The sequence below is a fragment of the Tamandua tetradactyla genome, chromosome Y, assembly GCF_023851605.1.
Source record: "Tamandua tetradactyla isolate mTamTet1 chromosome Y, mTamTet1.pri, whole genome shotgun sequence".
NCBI classification, from domain to species: domain Eukaryota; kingdom Metazoa; phylum Chordata; class Mammalia; order Pilosa; family Myrmecophagidae; genus Tamandua; species Tamandua tetradactyla.
Window position 1 is genome coordinate 17,161,483 of NC_135354.1, and position 18,158 is coordinate 17,179,640.

Genomic DNA, 18,158 nt, shown 5'->3' on the forward strand with positions numbered 1-18,158 from the left:
CACAGTACTTCTAATGAATAATATATTTAGCAATATGCCTTACAGTTTTTAAAGCAGTGTAAAGGTATCCATAAAGCCTTTTTATCACCATCAGTTGTAGTATATCTTTGGCGCATTCTTCTTGAGGAAATATTTAATAAATTTTTTTTGCTTCTTTGAAAAATACTACCTTTGAAATATTTTTATGCCCCTTGCTTTTATATGACTTTGCCAATTGTAATGAGTATTTAATCTTATGATCTTCCAATAATATCAGTATATATTTTAATCCTTTAGGTTAAGGTTGCTGTGTAATAAACAAAATGCTTTTCCATCATATTGAAAAAGTAATTCACGTTCTGTTATCGAAAACTCCAGCATTTGAAGTCCACTTTTTTTATTTTACTAAAATATGTATGCTCTGGTAATAGGTTAAAAAAAAAAAGGTACAGTGTGATGATACATATAGCCATTGAAATACTGTGAGATCATAAATGTGTTACTACAATTTGTTGTTTGCCAAGAGTAGTAGGAAATAACAAGGGCACCATAGGGACTGTATTGCAACCACTGAAATCTCATGTAATGTGAAAAATCTATAAACAATGAGTAAACCAGTGAGCCTACTGGATTTTGGTAAAGTTCTGTTAGCGAAAAAATATGTATTTTGTTTCCTGTTTGTTCCTTGGATTAACAGAGATTATTCTGGTGATCTTATTCTAAATATTAATAAAACTGAGCTACTTTTGAATTAAGGTGGATGCTGTTAGCAAATAACCATTTTAGCTATACTGATACTTTTATTTCGGTATGCATATCAGTGTGATGCTTTGGTTGCTGCTGTACATTCCATTATTTGAAAAGCGAAATATTTGTTCTTCACCAGCTTCTCAATATGTTTTTTCATGATAGTATATGTTTGTTTTCTGTTTCTTTTTTCTTGAGAGTACTGTTTATTTCTAGTTAAATTACAGTTCCCAACCCTGTCAGCTCATTAAATCTCCAGAAAGCTTTTCTTTGTTCTTTTTCTTTCCTGCTGTGTATCTGTATAGCTTTGGTTTGTCTTAAAACTTTTACTTTGAAATAAGTTCAGACTTTATAAGATGTAAATTAATGTAAAATCCATAACAGAACTCTGGTATAACCCAGAGTTATACCAGAGTTCTGTTATGGATCCACTAATTTTATATGTTTTTCTATTTTGCTGTATCATTCTATCTAGATGTCCAGCCATTTATCTATTATCTTAGCGTTTGAGAATATGGATTTAAGACATCAGTCTCCTGATTCACATGATACCTCTATGTCCTTTTTATAAGAAGACTTTTCATTTAGATAGCCACCTTAAATTCAGCTTTTAAGATAAAGAATGTTAATAGTGCTGTAAGGACTTCAGCCTGTACTGTATGGTTTTCCTCCTTGTCCAGAAACATGTATATAATTGTCATTGCTCTTTCTTTAAACAACTTGTTCATATCAGTCACTCCCAAGCACACCATTCAGTGGGATCCATCACATTCACAGTGTTGTGCTATCTCACCACCACCCATTACCAACCCTTTCCTGTCACACCGAAGAGAAGACCTATATCATTTTGCATTAGCACCCCATTCCCCCTAACCATTGTCCCTAGAAACCTGTATTCTACTTTCTGTCTTTCTGTGATTGCATATTCTAGCTATTTCATATGAGTGGCGCTGTATACAATAACTGTAACTTTGTGTATGACGATTATACTAAACATATTGTCTTCAAAGTTCGTTCTGTTTTAGTAGCATATATCAGATTTTTTATTGTTTTTTAAAGCTGAGTAATTGTTCATTATATACCTGTACCATATTTTGTTTATGCTTTAGAGTTGCTTCACTGTGGTTATTAATATAGATGTATGAGTCCCTGCTTTCATTTCCTTTAGTATATGGTTTTAAGTGGGGTTGATGAATCTTAACGGTAGTCCTATGTTTAAATGTCTGAGGAGTTGCCAAACTTTCCCAGGGCTGCTGCACCATTTTACAGTCCCATTAGCCATGTATAAGTTTCACATTTACTCCTCATTTTTGCCAACATTTGTTTTTCTATCTTTTTTTTAACAGTACTATTCTACAGGGTATGAAATGGTATCCCATTGTGATTTTGATTTTTCGTTTCACTAATGTCTAACGTTCAGCACCGTTTCATAGACTTACTGGCCATTTGCAGTACTTTTTTAGAGAAATGTTTCTTCAAGTCTTTCTGTAAAAAATTAGATTCTATAATTCTTTTAATGAAAAATGAACTAATTTTCTAATAAAAATCTAGTTCTTAATTAGGTTCTTCTTCATACCTTAGGCATACACAGAGTTTAGCATTAGCCCAAAATAAAAGCATAGTTCCCCTTTTTGTTCATGTGTCTCTTCTTGGGCATACATGAATGAACAATCCTAGAACTCCCCTGTTTACATGGATCTATATACCCTCCCTTTCATAGGAAACTGCTTTTTCAGGAACCAGGGCAACTGCAATTTGATGTTTTCCTACAGTGTTCTTCCGTAGGAGATTTGTGCCTCCAGGAACAGGGCGGTATCTAGGACAACTAGCCTGTCACAAGTATTGTGATACATTTACTCAGGCTGCCACCACACATACTCGCTTAAACACATATGTCCCAGAATATGCAACAGGGTTTGCTCTGTTCCTTTGGTATCTAGACCCTGGGCCCAAGCAGGGAGCAAGAGCCATGTCTTGCGAAACCAGTTCCCAGATAGGGAGCAACCAGTATGGGCGACAACTGGACCCTTCTGTTTTTAAATTGCGTTTTCCTTGATTCAGTGCTCTCTGTTAATGCAGTTCTTTAACTGTTTTCCAGAGCTTTGAGAATATTTTTCTCTCCCAATTCTTGCAATTTACTCAAAGTTTCTGTGGTTCTCAAGAATGGAGTCTGGATAAATTGACAATCATCAGCCTTTGCACGAGAGACCTGACACTGCCAAGGATGCAGAATTCCTCGTGAAATACTATCTCCTCTAAATCTTAAGAGATACATTCCTCCAGTATACGTAATGGTAACCAACTCTAAAGATGTCTGATCCCACTTACGGCTGAAGTGGCCATTTTTCTTGCCAGCCAGCTATAAATTGCAGTTATGGTGGAATACAATTGCAGCCACTAACAGCAATGGCTTCAGTAAGGGCTATTGCACATGACCAGGCAAAGTGACAGCTTATATCTTTGGGGAAGAAAGTGGCTGTCAGAGGAAGCTGTGACTGAGTTTGGACCTTGCCAGAAAATAATTTACTTCTTAAAAGCAGACCAGACAGTCTGGAAGACATTCAGAGCAGAAGTAGAGTTCTGCCTTCTTAGGCCTCTGACCTGTCTCCACAAAAGTTGGGCATGACTATATTCCAGGAATTGGCATCATTTGAAGTTGTGACTGTGGGCTTCACCCAGAAGGAGTGGAATCAACTGGACCCTACTCAGAGGACCCTGTACAGAGATGTGATGCTAGAGAACTATAGACATCTGGTCTCTCTCGGGTGTCCTGTTACCAAACCAGATGTGATTGCCTCATTGGAGAAAGGAGGGCTTTGGATGGTAGACAGAGAAATCCCAAGTACAAGTTTTTAGAAGTCTAGCAAGTTGATGACCAGCTGGGGAGGCAGCAGGCAAACCTAAACAGGCACTTGAGGCAAATTATATCCATTAATGAGAAAACTGCAACTAAGGAGAAAGGTCATAAAAGTAATGGATTTGTAAACTCACTTCCTCAGAGCACATGGATATTCTCTTTATACAAACACCATATATATGTAAGTCATATGGGAAAAATCTGAAAGGTAATTTAGGCTTATTCAGTTATACTAGCAACTTTGCACCACAGAAATGTCATGAATGTAATGGATTTGGGAAGTTTTCTCATGATAGGCGTGAGAAAAATAACGGAATGAAACCCCACAGCCATAATGAATATGAGAAAAGCCTTAGTCATAACTCACCCTTTGTTCAACCTCATATAACTCAGACTGCAGAGAAACACTATGAATGTCCTGAGTATAGAAAAATTATCAATAAGAATTCAGTCCATGTTGTTCATCCTAACTCATGTAGGGAAGTCACTCCATGACTATACAGAATGTGGAAAAACCTTCAATAAAATGGTACTACACCTCAGTGTGCATCAGAGAGCAGATCCAGGAGAGAAACCCTATGAATGTTCTGAATGCGGGAAAACCTTCAGTCAAAAGGGACACCTCAATATAGATCAGAAAACACAACAGAGAAACTGTATAAATCTAATGATTGTAGCAAATCCTTCAGCGAGAAATCAACACTGCATGCAAATCAAAGAACTCATACAGGAGAGAAACCTTATGAATGTTCAGACTGTAGAAGAGCCTTCACCCTTAGGTTGAGTCTCAGTGGTCATCAGAGAATTCACACAGTAGGAAAAAAACTGATGGTTGTATTGTGTGGGAAGGTCTTTCCTGCAGGTCATTTCTCATGTTACGTTAGAGAGCTTACTCAGGAGAAAAGTTTGAGGAATCATATGAATGCAATAAATGTGAGAAATCTTTCATCCAGAAATCATCTGTCATTATTCATTAGAGAGTTCACACTGAGGGTAGGCCCTGTGAATGTAATGTATATGAGAAAGCTTTCTCCCAGAAATCATATTTCATTATATACATCAAAGAATTCATACAGGACAGAAACCCTATAAATGTAGTCAGTGTGGCAGAGCCTTCAGAGAGAAGTCAAAATTCACTGTACATCAGAGAACTCATATAGGAGGCAAACCCAAGACTGTCCTGAATATGAGAAAAACCCTCCCAAACTCTAAGCTCCCGTGGATTAAAGAACTCAGAAGAGAAATCTTATGAAAGAACTGAATACGAAAAGTCATTCATAGAAAAGCCTAAGCATTTATACTGTGTGAGAAATCCCACAAGCCCTGAGAATGCAATAACTTCATTAATTATTCATTTAAAAATACATGAGTATCTTCCAGGAGCTGTAACACACATGGAATAAGACAGTAAAAGGTGAGGTGGGGATCGTGTTTTAGCTAGGCTGGTCAGGGCAGCTTCTCATTTGAGATGAAAAGGAAAAATAAGGTCTCAGCCATACTAAGGGGGAGAGTATTTCAGTCAGAAGGAATTCCAAGGTCCTGAAGCAAAAATCTTGGTTTTTCTTATTGCTATTGTGAGTGTATTTTAAGAGATCATTTTACATAGGAAAGGTCACTACACTTTGAAATCTTTTGAAGTCTTGAATATATAAGATCCTTCAACTGGAAATCAAACCTCACTGTTAATCTGGGCATGTGTATCAAAGGAAAGGCTATCATAGAATTTCAATAAGCATGATCCCATTGGAATGATATAAGGAAATTAAATTCTATGCTTCATACCAAACTCAAATGAAAAATAAAAATCTATTATTGAAAAAAAAAAGAACTGAGTCTGGAATGTTTCACACTGCCATCTGGAATAGGTAGGCCTCTAGACCTCTTTGGAAAGCTTTTTAAAAAATACGTTGATTGAATCTCCAGAGACTGGGGATTAGACATCAGTATTTTTTTAAAAGCTTTGGCATTTTGAAGTACAAAACAGGATGGAACACATAGATTGGGATGTTTAACCACCACTATTATTGGAAGTTCAATTCTGTCAAGCTTTTTCATCTATTATTGAATAAAGAGGAAAAACATATGGAGATTTCTGTATTAAATGCAGAACACGAAATTTGGTTCCTCTCAGTCACTAATAACTTTTGTAATAATCAACAGTGTTATTATTAAGATTAATTTCTATTGTAAAATTTTCTCCTGTAAATTTAAACATTTTTTAAAAAGTTAACATTATCTTACAACAAAAGAAATGTCTCTTCTCTTTTAAAATCTAGGGTCAAGACCATAGGTTACGTCTTTTACACTTTTGCTTTATAGTGTTTGGGGTTTTTTTGTCGTGGTGGTTTTGACAGCATTAGTTCTTCAGCAGTTTCCTGTGGAACCTTATAAGAGATGTGGTATGTTTTAATTTGCTCAATTTCAGTCAGAGAGATGTAGTTTTGCATTGCTGTTTGTCCTGGAGCTACCTTGGAAAGTAGAGATTGTGCTTTATATAACAAAGGAGTCATAATCTGAAATCATGGTCAAGGGTTTTCTATAAAATTCAGACCCTATGTTGGGGTTTTTATTGAGTAAATTTATTTTTTGTTTCCTGGCATGTTTAATTTTAATTGTAAAACCCATCTTTCATGGGCAATAACATTTATATACCTGTTGTGAGGGTTTGATTTGTAAACATTTAGATTAACATACCAACATCAAATTGGAATGTTATATGAGAGTTGTGCACAGGGTGCTAATGGAAAAATATTTCTGAAAACCATACTTTTTAACCCCTTTTGTTAATTCTAATACTTTTTGTGAGAAGTGGGAAGTAGTAATAATTATGCTAATAGCTAATATTTAATGCTTATTATTTACTTTTCTAAACACTTATTTTTCACTCAAGTCTCAAAACAACCTAGTGATTTAAAGGCATATTGTCCATTCAAATTATAATATAATATGATAACTTTTTTTTCATTCACTTTTCAGGTCATCAAGAAAATAACAACTTCTGTTCTGTTAACATAAATATTGGTCCAGGTGATTGTGAATGGTTTGTTGTCCCTGAAGATTACTGGGGTGTTCTGAATGACTTCTGTGAAAAGTAGGTTATTGAAGCAATGTTTTCCTTTTCTTTTTTTCACAAAATTATTAGAAAGCAAATAGCAAAGGACAGTGTACCAAGCAAATTCCTAAAGCCAGGTTCTCCTTGTCATTAACAGCTAGAATTTTAAAAGGTATGATTTTATGCTTTTCATTTTCTGCATATTGTATCCTTTGAGAAAGGTGTCATGAAACTTGTCTATATAGTAGTTAAAAAATAATAATAAAATTCAGGGTATAGAAAGAGAATTTTTATGTTAATTTTTTAAAGTTGGTGAGTGAATTCATGTTCATTTAACAAGACTTTCTAAAGGAAAGCTAGTTTTATTGTAACTGACATTAGAAATGGCAAAATGTACAAAGTTTAGCTCCCTTATAAAGCTCATTAATAGGGCAAGCTTGCACACACAGATCTTTGAAATTCAGCCTAAAATATAAATGTCCAGTAGGAAGGGAACATTGGTATTGGCGTTGGTGGGGAATTGTAAATCCATGGAGATTATCTCTGTATCACATAATTATACATAATTATAAGAACAAAATGGACGCAGTTTCTCATAATACATTAACATGACGTCCTTTTTAAAATTTCTTAAACATGTATGTGTTCCTCATACTCATTTTAAAATTTCTACCTTGGTTTAAAGTTTTGTATAGTCATTGGTAAATACAGTTTATTTCATAAAAAGAACACTGAAGTTGTAAAAACAATAATAGTTGATACAGATTTTCTTTTGAGGCAAGAAATGGTTTCTTTTTATTGTCTTTGCTATAAAATATGTTTTCCACAGGGCAAGAAAGCTAAACTTTGGAGATTTTAAAATTTGTCAATAATATAACATATCTATTTTACTTTAAATTTTGTGTATCAACAACCTGGTACTCAAAACAGAAGAAAGAGAGATATAGGTAATTTCCAGTGTCCTACAGAAAGCGTTTTATTTCTTAAAGTGTACGACTTCAGAATGTATGTTCTAGTAACTACTAGAATTACGGTGCATGATTCTTAGTCTTTATTTCTGAGTAGAAACTGAGTGATTTCTGCATTTGGCATTCTTTTTGTTCCATATAAAGAGTTGTCCTTTTATAAAAATAACTGGAAAAGGGGGTGGTATCCAAAGTTTAATGACTTGAGAGTAATTAAAATATAAAGTTAGAATTTTGGGTTATATATATAAAGTTAGACATTTGTGATTTCCACAATTTATTTTGATTCAAAATCTTAAAATCAACAGTTATTTTTAATGTTTGAAAAAAGGAGTTTACTTGTTTTACCTTAGTTGTGGATTATTTGGTTTCACTTTTCCCTTTCTTAGAAGGCTGTTTTCTGTAATTTTATATTGGTAGTGAATGGGTGGAAGAAGAGATTATCGTTCCTGTTCTGTTTGTTTTGTTTTGTTTTGTTTACTTGCTTTTTTTCTGGCAACTGTTTTGGAAATGTAAAGAGAACAGCTTCTTTCAGAGTTTGTGCTAGACTTATTTCAGTTTCATTTTAGGGGGATAAAAAGTGGAAAAGAATTAGGGTTCTATATTTATTGAAGCAAAATTAATATACTTAGCTTTGCATTTTTTACTTTTTGAAATTGAATTTGTTATACTCCTAGTCTTTGGGTAATACTCATTTGCAACTAATTTTTCTTGGAATTGACCCTTTTTAAGGGCTTTGCTTTTGAAAGATTCTTGTTACATGTTAAGTCTCATAAAATAGACCTGAAGAGAGTTTTTAAACTTTTGAAATTTCTTCCCATCTTTGAAGACTTTTTTAAAAGTACTTGATTCATTGTATTCTTTTTCTCAGAAATAATTTGAATTTCCTAATGAGTTCTTGGTGGCCCAACCTGGAAGATCTTTATGAAGCAAATGTTCCTGTGTATAGGTTTATTCAGCGACCTGGTGATTTGGTCTGGATTAATGCAGGCACCGTGCATTGGGTTCAGGCTATTGGTTGGTGCAACAACATTGCTTGGAATGTTGGTCCACTTACAGGTATTTTAAGTAACACACTAAGAATTTTTACATTTTGAAGTATTATCTATAATGAGTATTATTTTTCTATTAGAAAATAACTCACTAAAAATTGAAAGAGATTGTCTATTTTTTGCAGAAAATCCTGTTAGTACAGAGATCAAATTCAAATTAACAAATGGAAATTCAAGAACAAAGATTTCAGCATACAATTTATGTCTTTTTAGACTTAGATCTTATACGTATACTCTTAATATTTTTGAATGCTGTGGTTATTAAAGAAAAACCTTTTTAAGGCAAAAGCAAAGCAGAGTACGTTCAAAGAAATTTTACTTCATTTTGTCAGTCCTAGTATGTCATTAAACATAAAGTTAAGATTCTGGCCTTTCTAGCCAGAAAGACCTGAACTGGAATTTAGGTCTGCCAGTATTGATTTTGGGCAAGTATTTTTAACCTCAAGGGCCTTCAGTTTTCTTAAAAATGGGATTATTAAATGAATGTAAGGCTTTGAAACAATATAATGAAGTTGGATTAAAGAGGTTGGCCCAGTGCCTGGCACATATCTTTACATGATAGCTGTGTATTTTAGTTTTTCATTTATTAATTTTTTATCACATATCATGAACATAAAAAGTAATCCTCTAGTTTTTGAGATTTACAGAACTGCTGTTAAAAATATCACCTAAAATGGTGCTAATAGTTATTTTCATACCTTTTGCTACTTTGGGTGCTTTCTCACTGTTTCTTTTATCCTCCCAGCCTGCCAGTATAAATTGGCAGTGGAACGGTACGAATGGAACAAGTTGCAAAGTGTGAAGTCAGTAGTGCCTATGGTTCATCTTTCATGGAATACAGCACGAAATATCAAAGTTTCAGATCCAAAGCTTTTTGAAATGATTAAGTAAGTTTTCTAAAACTGCAGAGTGCCAATTTGACAGGGTGGGGGTAGTGGTGTTAACTTTTCATTCTCTTTTTTTTTTTGCTGTAGAATTATGTTCATAACAAACAGTAGAATAATCCACAAGTCTTGCCAAAATGTAGTAATAGAATCCACATTTTGAAAATACTTTCCCTTTTTCGGTCAGCCAGCCCATGATAATTTATGTTAAAAAGAGGAATAAAGGTATAGACAGATTTCATATCTTTGTTTCCAGTACCTTCTGAACTAGCCTGAAGGAAAACCTTTTGATGTAACATTGGAAGTCAGCTTGCTATAAAAGGTGCTCAGTATGATATTACAACATAAATTGCCAATACAAAGCACCTAAAGTAGGTATTTGATCAAAGTAGAGAAATTTTTCTGATCTAGTTAAATCGTTCCCTTTCTTAACATCTTTCAACATTTACTACAAGTTCCATAGATTATCAGTAACTTCTCATTTATTAGCCTTTTCTCCCTCAACTGCTTTACATATCTATTTAGGATACATACAATCCCGCATATTAGTGTTTCTCCAAAATTGCATTTTCCATGTTCCCCAACCCCAGTGAAGGTGAATTCTGGAACCTACAGGTTAAAAAGGTTAACCAGTTGTTTTTGGTTTTTCCTTATATCCTTTCAGAACCTAGACATGTTTAATGTATTTAGTGAGTGGTTTGGGGGTGGGGTGAGATGTTTATTTACAGAGTTTCTCCTAAATTTATTTGACAAGTATTTTTTTCAAGAAGTGCTGGTATATTAAAAGAAACTTAAAATCTAAATCCAAAGTTTTATTCAAACCAGATATATACGCACAAAAATTATGAGGCCACCGTAACTTTTACCTATGTGCTTTGTTTAGTGACTCACTTCATTTCAATGTACTGTTAGACTTTAAAAAAGGAAAGGATTTTAACAAACATTGTCAGCCCTCCAACCTAATTAATAATTCCTTCCACAAAGGAATTACGAAGTTTTCATTCAGTAACTTCTGGATCCATGCTCATCACCTCATTTAGAATTTTGAAACTTTATTGAAAGATTGGTTTAAGATTTAATATTTAGTCTTCATGGACTAGTTTTATTTATGTAAAATAAATTCCATAAGTGTTTTGAAAACTAAAAAAAATGTTGTGCCGGACATTGTTCTGGCACTGGAATAGCTAAAGTTATTTGTACAACAAATTTCGGTACTCATGAAGTTTAAATCAAAGGAATTAAGAAAAATAACCAATCAAGTAACTAAATTATTTTTTAGTAATGTGAATAAAATGGATGGGTAGGGTATGATTAATCGTTTCTGCTAAAATGGCATCTGACAGATGCCTCCTGTGCATAGAACTCAATAATAAGGAAACAACCCTAAAAAGAGTGGTGCAGGATGGCCCATGGAACGATTGAAAGGCTTAAATGAGAAAGTCTTTGGTATATTCATAGAGAGAAGAAACAGTGTGACAATAGTAGAATGAAGGCCTGTAAATAGAGGTAGTGGTGGGGTCACGGTCTTAGTTTCCTGGTTCCAAAGCAAATACCTTTACAAAGGGTGGGATGAAACAATGAAATTGATTGACTCATGGTTTCAAGGCTAGGGGAAGTCTCAAATAAAGGCATTAGCAAGCCTGTAATTCTCCCTGAAGGCAGTTGATATTCTATGCCTAACACCAATGATCTAGCAGTATCTTAAATGTATCACACCACCATGATTTCTGCTGAGAAATCTACCCATAATCTTATCAGGCTTCCCTAGTATTTGGTGGGTTATTTTCCCCTTCTGTTTTCAGACTTCCCAGACTAGACAGACCTAGGCTCAAGAGGAGTGTTTGTTTAATCAATAGTATTTCCCTGAGAATGAAATGCTGCAGGTTGTCAAACTTTCCTGTGAAGCCTCTAGACTCTGCTTTTCCTGTCCTGCCCAGCAGATGATGCTTGTCAGTCTGTGGCTCCAAAACAGTATAAAGTCATGAGGTGCCTTTAATTCTCAGCAGATCCTGTCCCTGCTGAGGTAGAGACAAACTTACGCTATTTCTGTTTCCAAGCCCTGATGTCTGATTCTCTTAGGAGGGCCAGCACTTGAGCTGGGGCCTGCCACTCCCCTTTTCTCTGGGAAGATATGCCCTTTAAAGAATTATGTCCTTCATTTGACTAAATAGTCAAGATACTGAGACTGTCTAAATTCGGCCCTTGATGGGTCAATGCTGACGACTGAAAATTCCTGAGGTTCCCCATAATTATCTACTAAAAATAGTTATTTTTTCAAATGAAAAATAAATCCCTTTTCAGAGCCATTCCCGAACTCTGAAGATTTGCCAATCAAAGCTGCAGTTGGTGCCTGTCTCTTTGGGCCCCTTTTCTTGAGTCACAGCCTTTCTCCTTATTCTGAGCTCAGTCTCCAAAGCCTCATGTTTGTCAGTCCCACCTTCTCTCTGTGGGACAAACCTCAGGGTTCCTTATCTGCTTTTCGGCTTGTCTCGGCTCAAAGCTTATATTCAGAAGTCACAGTTTGTTAATTAAAGCATACAGTTGGAGTTTGGCTGAACCACCTTCTCTTGTTCTTAGTAAGACTGCTTCTTTTTTCCAGCAGAGGATCATCTCCAATGTAGCCTGCCATCCCAGTGTGGGAAAGGCTTTAGCTTTCACAAGGCTGGGAGCTTTACTTAAAGTTTTGTGCAGTGAACACGGCACTTCCACCTCATCCAGACAGGTATACAGTGTGTGTCTGGTCACAAATGTTCCCTAAACAGTTGTTCAAGGCCATTCCTGACTATTTCACTAGCTGCTCTAGAGGACTAACTAAATTCCACATCTCCCACCATCTTGCCCCATGCTCTTCACCATTAAGTTGTACGTATCATCCCACTTTGTTTCACGTCACTATGCCGAACTCACTTAGTAGCTCAAGTAACTTTGCTGTTGTGTTTTCTATATTTTCTAAATAAAGATCATGTCACCTGCAAACAGTGAGAGTTTTGTTTTTGTTTTTAACATGGGCAGGCACCGGGAATCAAACCCGGGTCCTCTGGCATGGCAGGCAAGCATTCTTACCTGCTGAGCCACCGTGGCCCGCCCAACAGTGAGAGTTTTGGGTTTTCCTTTCCAATTTGGATGACTTTTAATTTTTTTTTCTTGACTAATTGCTCTACGGAGACCTTCTAGCAGCGTGTTGAATAGCAGTGGTGACAGTGAATTCTTTGTCTTGTTCTCAGTTTTAAAGTGAAATCTATTAGTCTCTCATCATTGAGTGTAATGCTAGCTTGGGTTTTTCATATATGTCTTTTGTCATTTAGAAGAAGTTTCCTTTGATTCCTAATTTTTAAAAATATTTATGTATGTGTGTATGTATGTATGTAAGTATTTGATTTATTAAACAGAAGGACATACGAACACCAACATTCTAACATTGTAGGTTTCCATTGTTTTTTCATGTCTTCTACTGTGCCTTTCATTGGCATAAATTCTGTGATTTGTTTTTTCAGACTTTCAATTTCTTCTTTTTGTTTATTCCTGGCCTTCTTTATATCCTCCCTCGGTTCACTGATTTGACTTTTTAAGAGATTTTCCACATGTGTTTGAACATTCTGAAATAATTGTTCCACCTCCTATATCTCATCTGAGTTGTTGGTTTGATCCCTTGACTGGGCCATATCTTCAATTTTTCTAGCATGATGTGTTATTTTTCGCTGGCAGCTAGGCATTTATTTACCTTAATTAGTTTATTCTGAAGATTGTCTTCACTTTTTTTAACGTAGAATTTTCTTGCTAGATGACTTTGTTTTCTGTCTGCTCTTTGACATTCAGTTCAGCTTATTCTGGACATCCACCTTAGGTTGTGTTTAACCTATCAGAAATTTTCATTTCTTGTTTTCTTGTTTCTTGCCCTGCTCTATGGTGCCTTTTTCCTCCTAAATCCTACACCTCATTACGCCTCCATCTTGACCTCAACTCCTCTTTTGAAAATCTTTTTTTTTCCATAATAATATATACTACGTCTAAATTTGTCATTAACTCATATAATACTTAGGTATTACAGACCCCAGCCAATTTTCCCAGACCAAACTGACCTCCTATCAGGAGGAAAGAGTCACCTGCATCAGTTTTCCCTGAGGGTGAGACCCATCAGATTGAAAGTGTTTCCTGTGAAGTCTCTGCACTCTCCTTTTGTCCTGTCTTCCCCAGTATGTGCCGCGCATCTACCTGCAGGTCCTACCAGCATAAGGTGATGCAGTACCTTTAACTTCAACAGACTCTCCCTGCTGGGGGTATTGTGTAGATAGAGGAGAGATTGTATTCTGGTTTAAAGTGCTTCACTATTCCAGACCATGAGGTCTGAACTCCTTGAGGAAGGGATTCCACCTGAGCTGGGTACCACCTCTCTCCTGGGGAAGGCACAGGTTCCAGACAAACACTCAAAAAAGTTTAATTCTGTCTATGCGTGGGGCAGTGGAGCCTGAGAAGCCTTGCAGTTGTATCCAAAGAGCAGTCAAGCCATAGAAACACAGCCAACAAAACAAAAGAGAAAAATCCTTTTCAGAACAGGACCCCTGTTCCTCGGGTTTGACAATCAAGAGCTTAAGTTGATTCATTGCTTTGTGTATCTCCAGGTGCTGTGTGCCCCCTTCTTTCCTTCAGGGCCCAGAACTTTTCAAATACCAAAAAACCTGTTGTTGTTTTTTTTTCTTTTTCCATCAGCCCTGCCCACGCTGCATGGGTGCAAAAACCAGCTACCTCTGCTTTTACTCAAGGTTCAACTGAGCTAGGGGCCTGTTTATAGTAGTCAGAATTTGTTAATGGAAGTTTGGTTGGGCTCAGCCCCTGCTGCAGGTAAAGTCTCTTTCCTTTCCCCTCTGGGAAGTAGCCTGTGGGGGAGGGGCACCAGCCGCCACGGCTTGGGGAACTCACAGTTCTGTGGGGGCTCACAGCCGGTCCAGCTGGTCCAGACTGTTGTAAGCTGTGTATCCGGTCACTGACGTGGCCCCCGCAGTTGTTCTGTACTGTTCTGGCTATTTATTAGCTGCTCCAGAGGAGGAACTAAATCCTACACCTCATTACGCCTCCATCTTGGCCTCAACTAATCTTTTGAAAAATCTTTTTTTTTTCCGTAATAATATATACTACTTCTAAATTTGTCATTAACTCATATATATATTTCTCATACCAGTTTGAGATATATTACAGAAAACTTTGGCTACTTTCTTCCCAACTTATTTTGAAATTTTTCAAACCTAAAAATTGAAAAAGATGTATTTTATCTTTAAAAGAGAGAAAGAGAGGGTAGAGAGCTAGTGAGATTTCTATGTAAAAGTGGGAGTACAAGAGAAAATAGCAAGAGGAAGCTTGATGTTATTTGTTTTTGCATTAACACTTAAATATTTATCTTTGCTATACTAGGCACAGTTTTGCCTTTTAGGTGTTCCCTCTTTGTAAAATAGGCATGGATAACAATGTCTTTTGAACGGTTATAATGAGACCTAAGTGGCATAATATATAAATACTTGATAGCGGGTTTTTTTGTGGTCTGATACTAAACCCTCAAGAACCCTAGCTCTTATGAATTCTTTATTTTCTCACATGAAGTATCATTGAGCTTGCAGAATTAGTGAGGCATTTGCAATGTCTTAGGCATTATTTTCCTTCGATTGAAAAAAAAAAGCTTATTTTTGAAGAACTGCTATAAAACTTTGCAGTAAGATTTCTGCACCCAGAGCTCAAAAATCATCTTAGGACAGGGATAGGAGGAAGGACATCAAATGTTAAAAATATCGTGTGTTTTATTCCCCCTAATTTTCTCATGAATTGAATTTTTATTTGCTGTCTCCTCTGTTAACTCTTTCATTTTCACACACACATGTATCACAAAACTTTCCTTGCTTTAAAATCTAAATTTAGAATTAAAGCATGCTTAGTTTCTAAGTAAATGCTAAAAATTGCTAAGGAGAAACTGAAAGTGATATTGTCTTTTGGTTTGTGTTTGTTAAATAATTTTAAATAGGTTTGGGGGGAATAAATTCTTAAAAGTCATTTTCTCCTGGGCTCATTTATATGGATTTTGATTTTTTTTTTAAATGGTTTGACAACTAACAACATAAATTAAGAGAAACTAAACATACTATTACTTAAATTGTGAAATTTACTTACTTAATAATAAAGTATTTTTATTTTATATAGCACTTATTTTGCCAGGTACAGCCCTAAAAGTAGTTACAAAGTATTTATAGTGAATAAGCCCCTGCTCCCATAAAGCTTATATGCTTATATTCTGATGTGAAAGGAATACAATAAGCAAATACTTAAAGAAGATGATTTTGATAATATGATCCCAGTTACTTCAAATATTGGGTTGTGTTTAATCATATGAATTAACACTAATTTTATATACATTGGAGTACAGTGGATCAAAGAATTCCAAGTTAGTTTGGTTCTGATTCCAAGAGATTACATTTTTCACAAACGCTCAACTTTAGGCATTTTTCCTGGATTTAGGATAGTTTTATTGTGAGAATGTTAGTGCTGTTTTCTGCCTTACGTATCACTGAGTCCGATTTTTCCTTTGGGGAAAACTGAGGCACTTAAATACACAAGAACTTTGGCACACAGTTCTGAGCAGTGGTAGAAAATTATATGAAAATTAGCACCAACTGTGAGAATTTACTATATTGTTGACATCAATAGTATGTGTTTATAGGAAAAGACTTTTACTATCTGAAGAATTCTGTTTTACTGTCCTCAAAATAAAATTGAATAGATGTGTTTGTTTTCCTTTGACTCATAATTAAAACTAATTTTGAATCCTGAAGTCACAAAATGGATTAATAAATTTCTGCTTATTCTCTCTTATGCTCCAAAGTCAATTTATATTAATAATAACATTTTTGAGTACCTAGATAGTTTTCCTTCTTATCTGACTGGAATCATAATAGTTCTGCCCTGAATTCAGATCTTTTATTTCAGAGATGAAGAGAGTGATTCTTAAGAGGTTGTCTCGCTACTTTGGTTGTCCTACTCAGAGCCAAAATGAAAATTGTTCATTAAATAAGGGGTAAATTTGTTAAGATAGTTGTTCTTTTATATTAAAAATTGTCTTTAACGTAAACATTTATTAATGCCATCATTTTTAGACTGCCGTGTCTTAGAAACCGCCAAAAAGAAAAATTGTCATATCAGTACCCATCATTAGAACCATGACTCTTAGACGAACTTCTAACTGATTTATCTTTACACTAGGAATATTTAGCAACTACTGTTATCATAAAATAATTTCACCTCTACAATAGGTATTGCCTTCTGAAAATTCTCAAGCAGTGCCAGACATTGAGGGAAGCTCTTATTGCCGCAGGGAAAGAGATTATATGGCATGGGCGAACAAAAGATGAAGCAGCTCATTACTGTATCATTTGTGAGGTAAGTAACTGCTCTTAATGACTGCTGTTTTGTCTTAGATTCTTTATTATTTATGTTTTTAAATTATGGTGTACCTGCCTTTAAAATACAGTTTACCATTTCATTTCAATAGTAAAGTATTTCACTACTATTTATTAACCCAGAAGTATCTAGTACTCAGCCATTCATCATGTATGAATTTATCAAGTGACAGCCATCTCAGTCTAAGATACTAAGTTAGAAACAATCCATGAGTACACAGATGTCAGTAAACCATAATTACTGTAGCTCCAGGCTGTTCAGTGTCACTTTTAGTTTTTCATGCTGTATTTGTTGATTTTCTCTTGCAAGTGCAGAAATAAAGATGCAGTGCCTACTGTGGAGGAACTCATACTCTATATGGAGGGGACAAATTGTTAACAATGGGTGGACATGCAACTATGATGAAAATGAAGCTGGGCATATACAATCAGTTATGGAAACACTATTTTTCATCTTGCATTGGCATGAGAATTCACAGAAATATTAACCTTCTTTGAGAAATGTGTATATTTTAACAGTCCAGAAAATGGCAAGATTTGGTGGTTTATAGATCATTACCAGATACCAGGAATAGAATGGTGATAGGGAAATGACTGGTGTATTTGGAAAAGGATAAACTGTTCAATCTGGCTGGGAAATAGAGGTCAAATTCTCTAAGGGGGCAGAATATGGTGGTTGATACTTTAAGAAGGTGGAAAATGAGATCAGCTGGAAACTGGTATAGTCTTGAGAGATACTAACTAAGGTCTTATACTAGAATCTGATGATAAAAATGTGTGTGTGTGTTGGGGGGGGTGACGGGCAAGATGGTGGCTTAGCAAGGTGTGGGATTTAGTTCGTCCCCTAGAACAGCTTCTAAATAACCAGAAACAGTACAGAAGAACTCCTGGGGCTATGTCAGTGACCGGACACACAGCGTATTCCAGTCTGGACCAGCTGGACCGGCTGCGAACCCCTCCAGAACCGTGAAATTCCCCATGCTATGCATGTTAAAGGTACCACATCATCTTATGCTGACCTGCAGGAAGACAGACAAGCACCACATACTGGGCAGGATAAGAAAAACAGAGCCCAGAGACTTCACAGGAAAATCTATCAACCTGCTGGGTCTTACCCTCAGGGAAAACTGACGCAGGTGACTCTTTATCCCCCTGACAAGAGGCCTGTTTGGTCTGGGAAAATCCA

At 35.7% G+C, this 18,158-nt stretch overlaps 1 protein-coding gene across 1 annotated transcript; it reads left to right on the forward strand.

The window, feature by feature from the left end:
- The first annotated feature begins 1,175 nt into the window (after positions 1-1,175).
- Positions 1,176-18,104, forward strand: LOC143672609 (histone demethylase UTY-like). The gene is made up of 4 exons (XM_077147222.1): positions 1,176-6,674; positions 8,472-8,659; positions 9,398-9,539; positions 16,826-18,104. The coding sequence occupies exons 2-4, from the start codon at positions 8,491-8,493 to the stop codon at positions 16,968-16,970; spliced, it is 456 nt and encodes a 151-aa protein (XP_077003337.1). The 5' UTR covers positions 1,176-6,674; positions 8,472-8,490; the 3' UTR covers positions 16,971-18,104.
- Positions 18,105-18,158: the final 54 nt, after the last annotated feature.

Excerpts from the sequence above, each read along its gene's own strand:
- LOC143672609 (XM_077147222.1), top strand. The coding sequence starts at position 8,491 with ATGAGTTCTTGGTGGCCCAACCTGGAAGATCTTTATGAAGCAAATGTT. Across the intron at positions 8,660-9,397 it reads GAATGTTGGTCCACTTACAG|CCTGCCAGTATAAATTGGCA; the intron begins GTATTTTAAGTA and ends TTATCCTCCCAG. Across the intron at positions 9,540-16,825 it reads AAGCTTTTTGAAATGATTAA|GTATTGCCTTCTGAAAATTC; the intron begins GTAAGTTTTCTA and ends CCTCTACAATAG.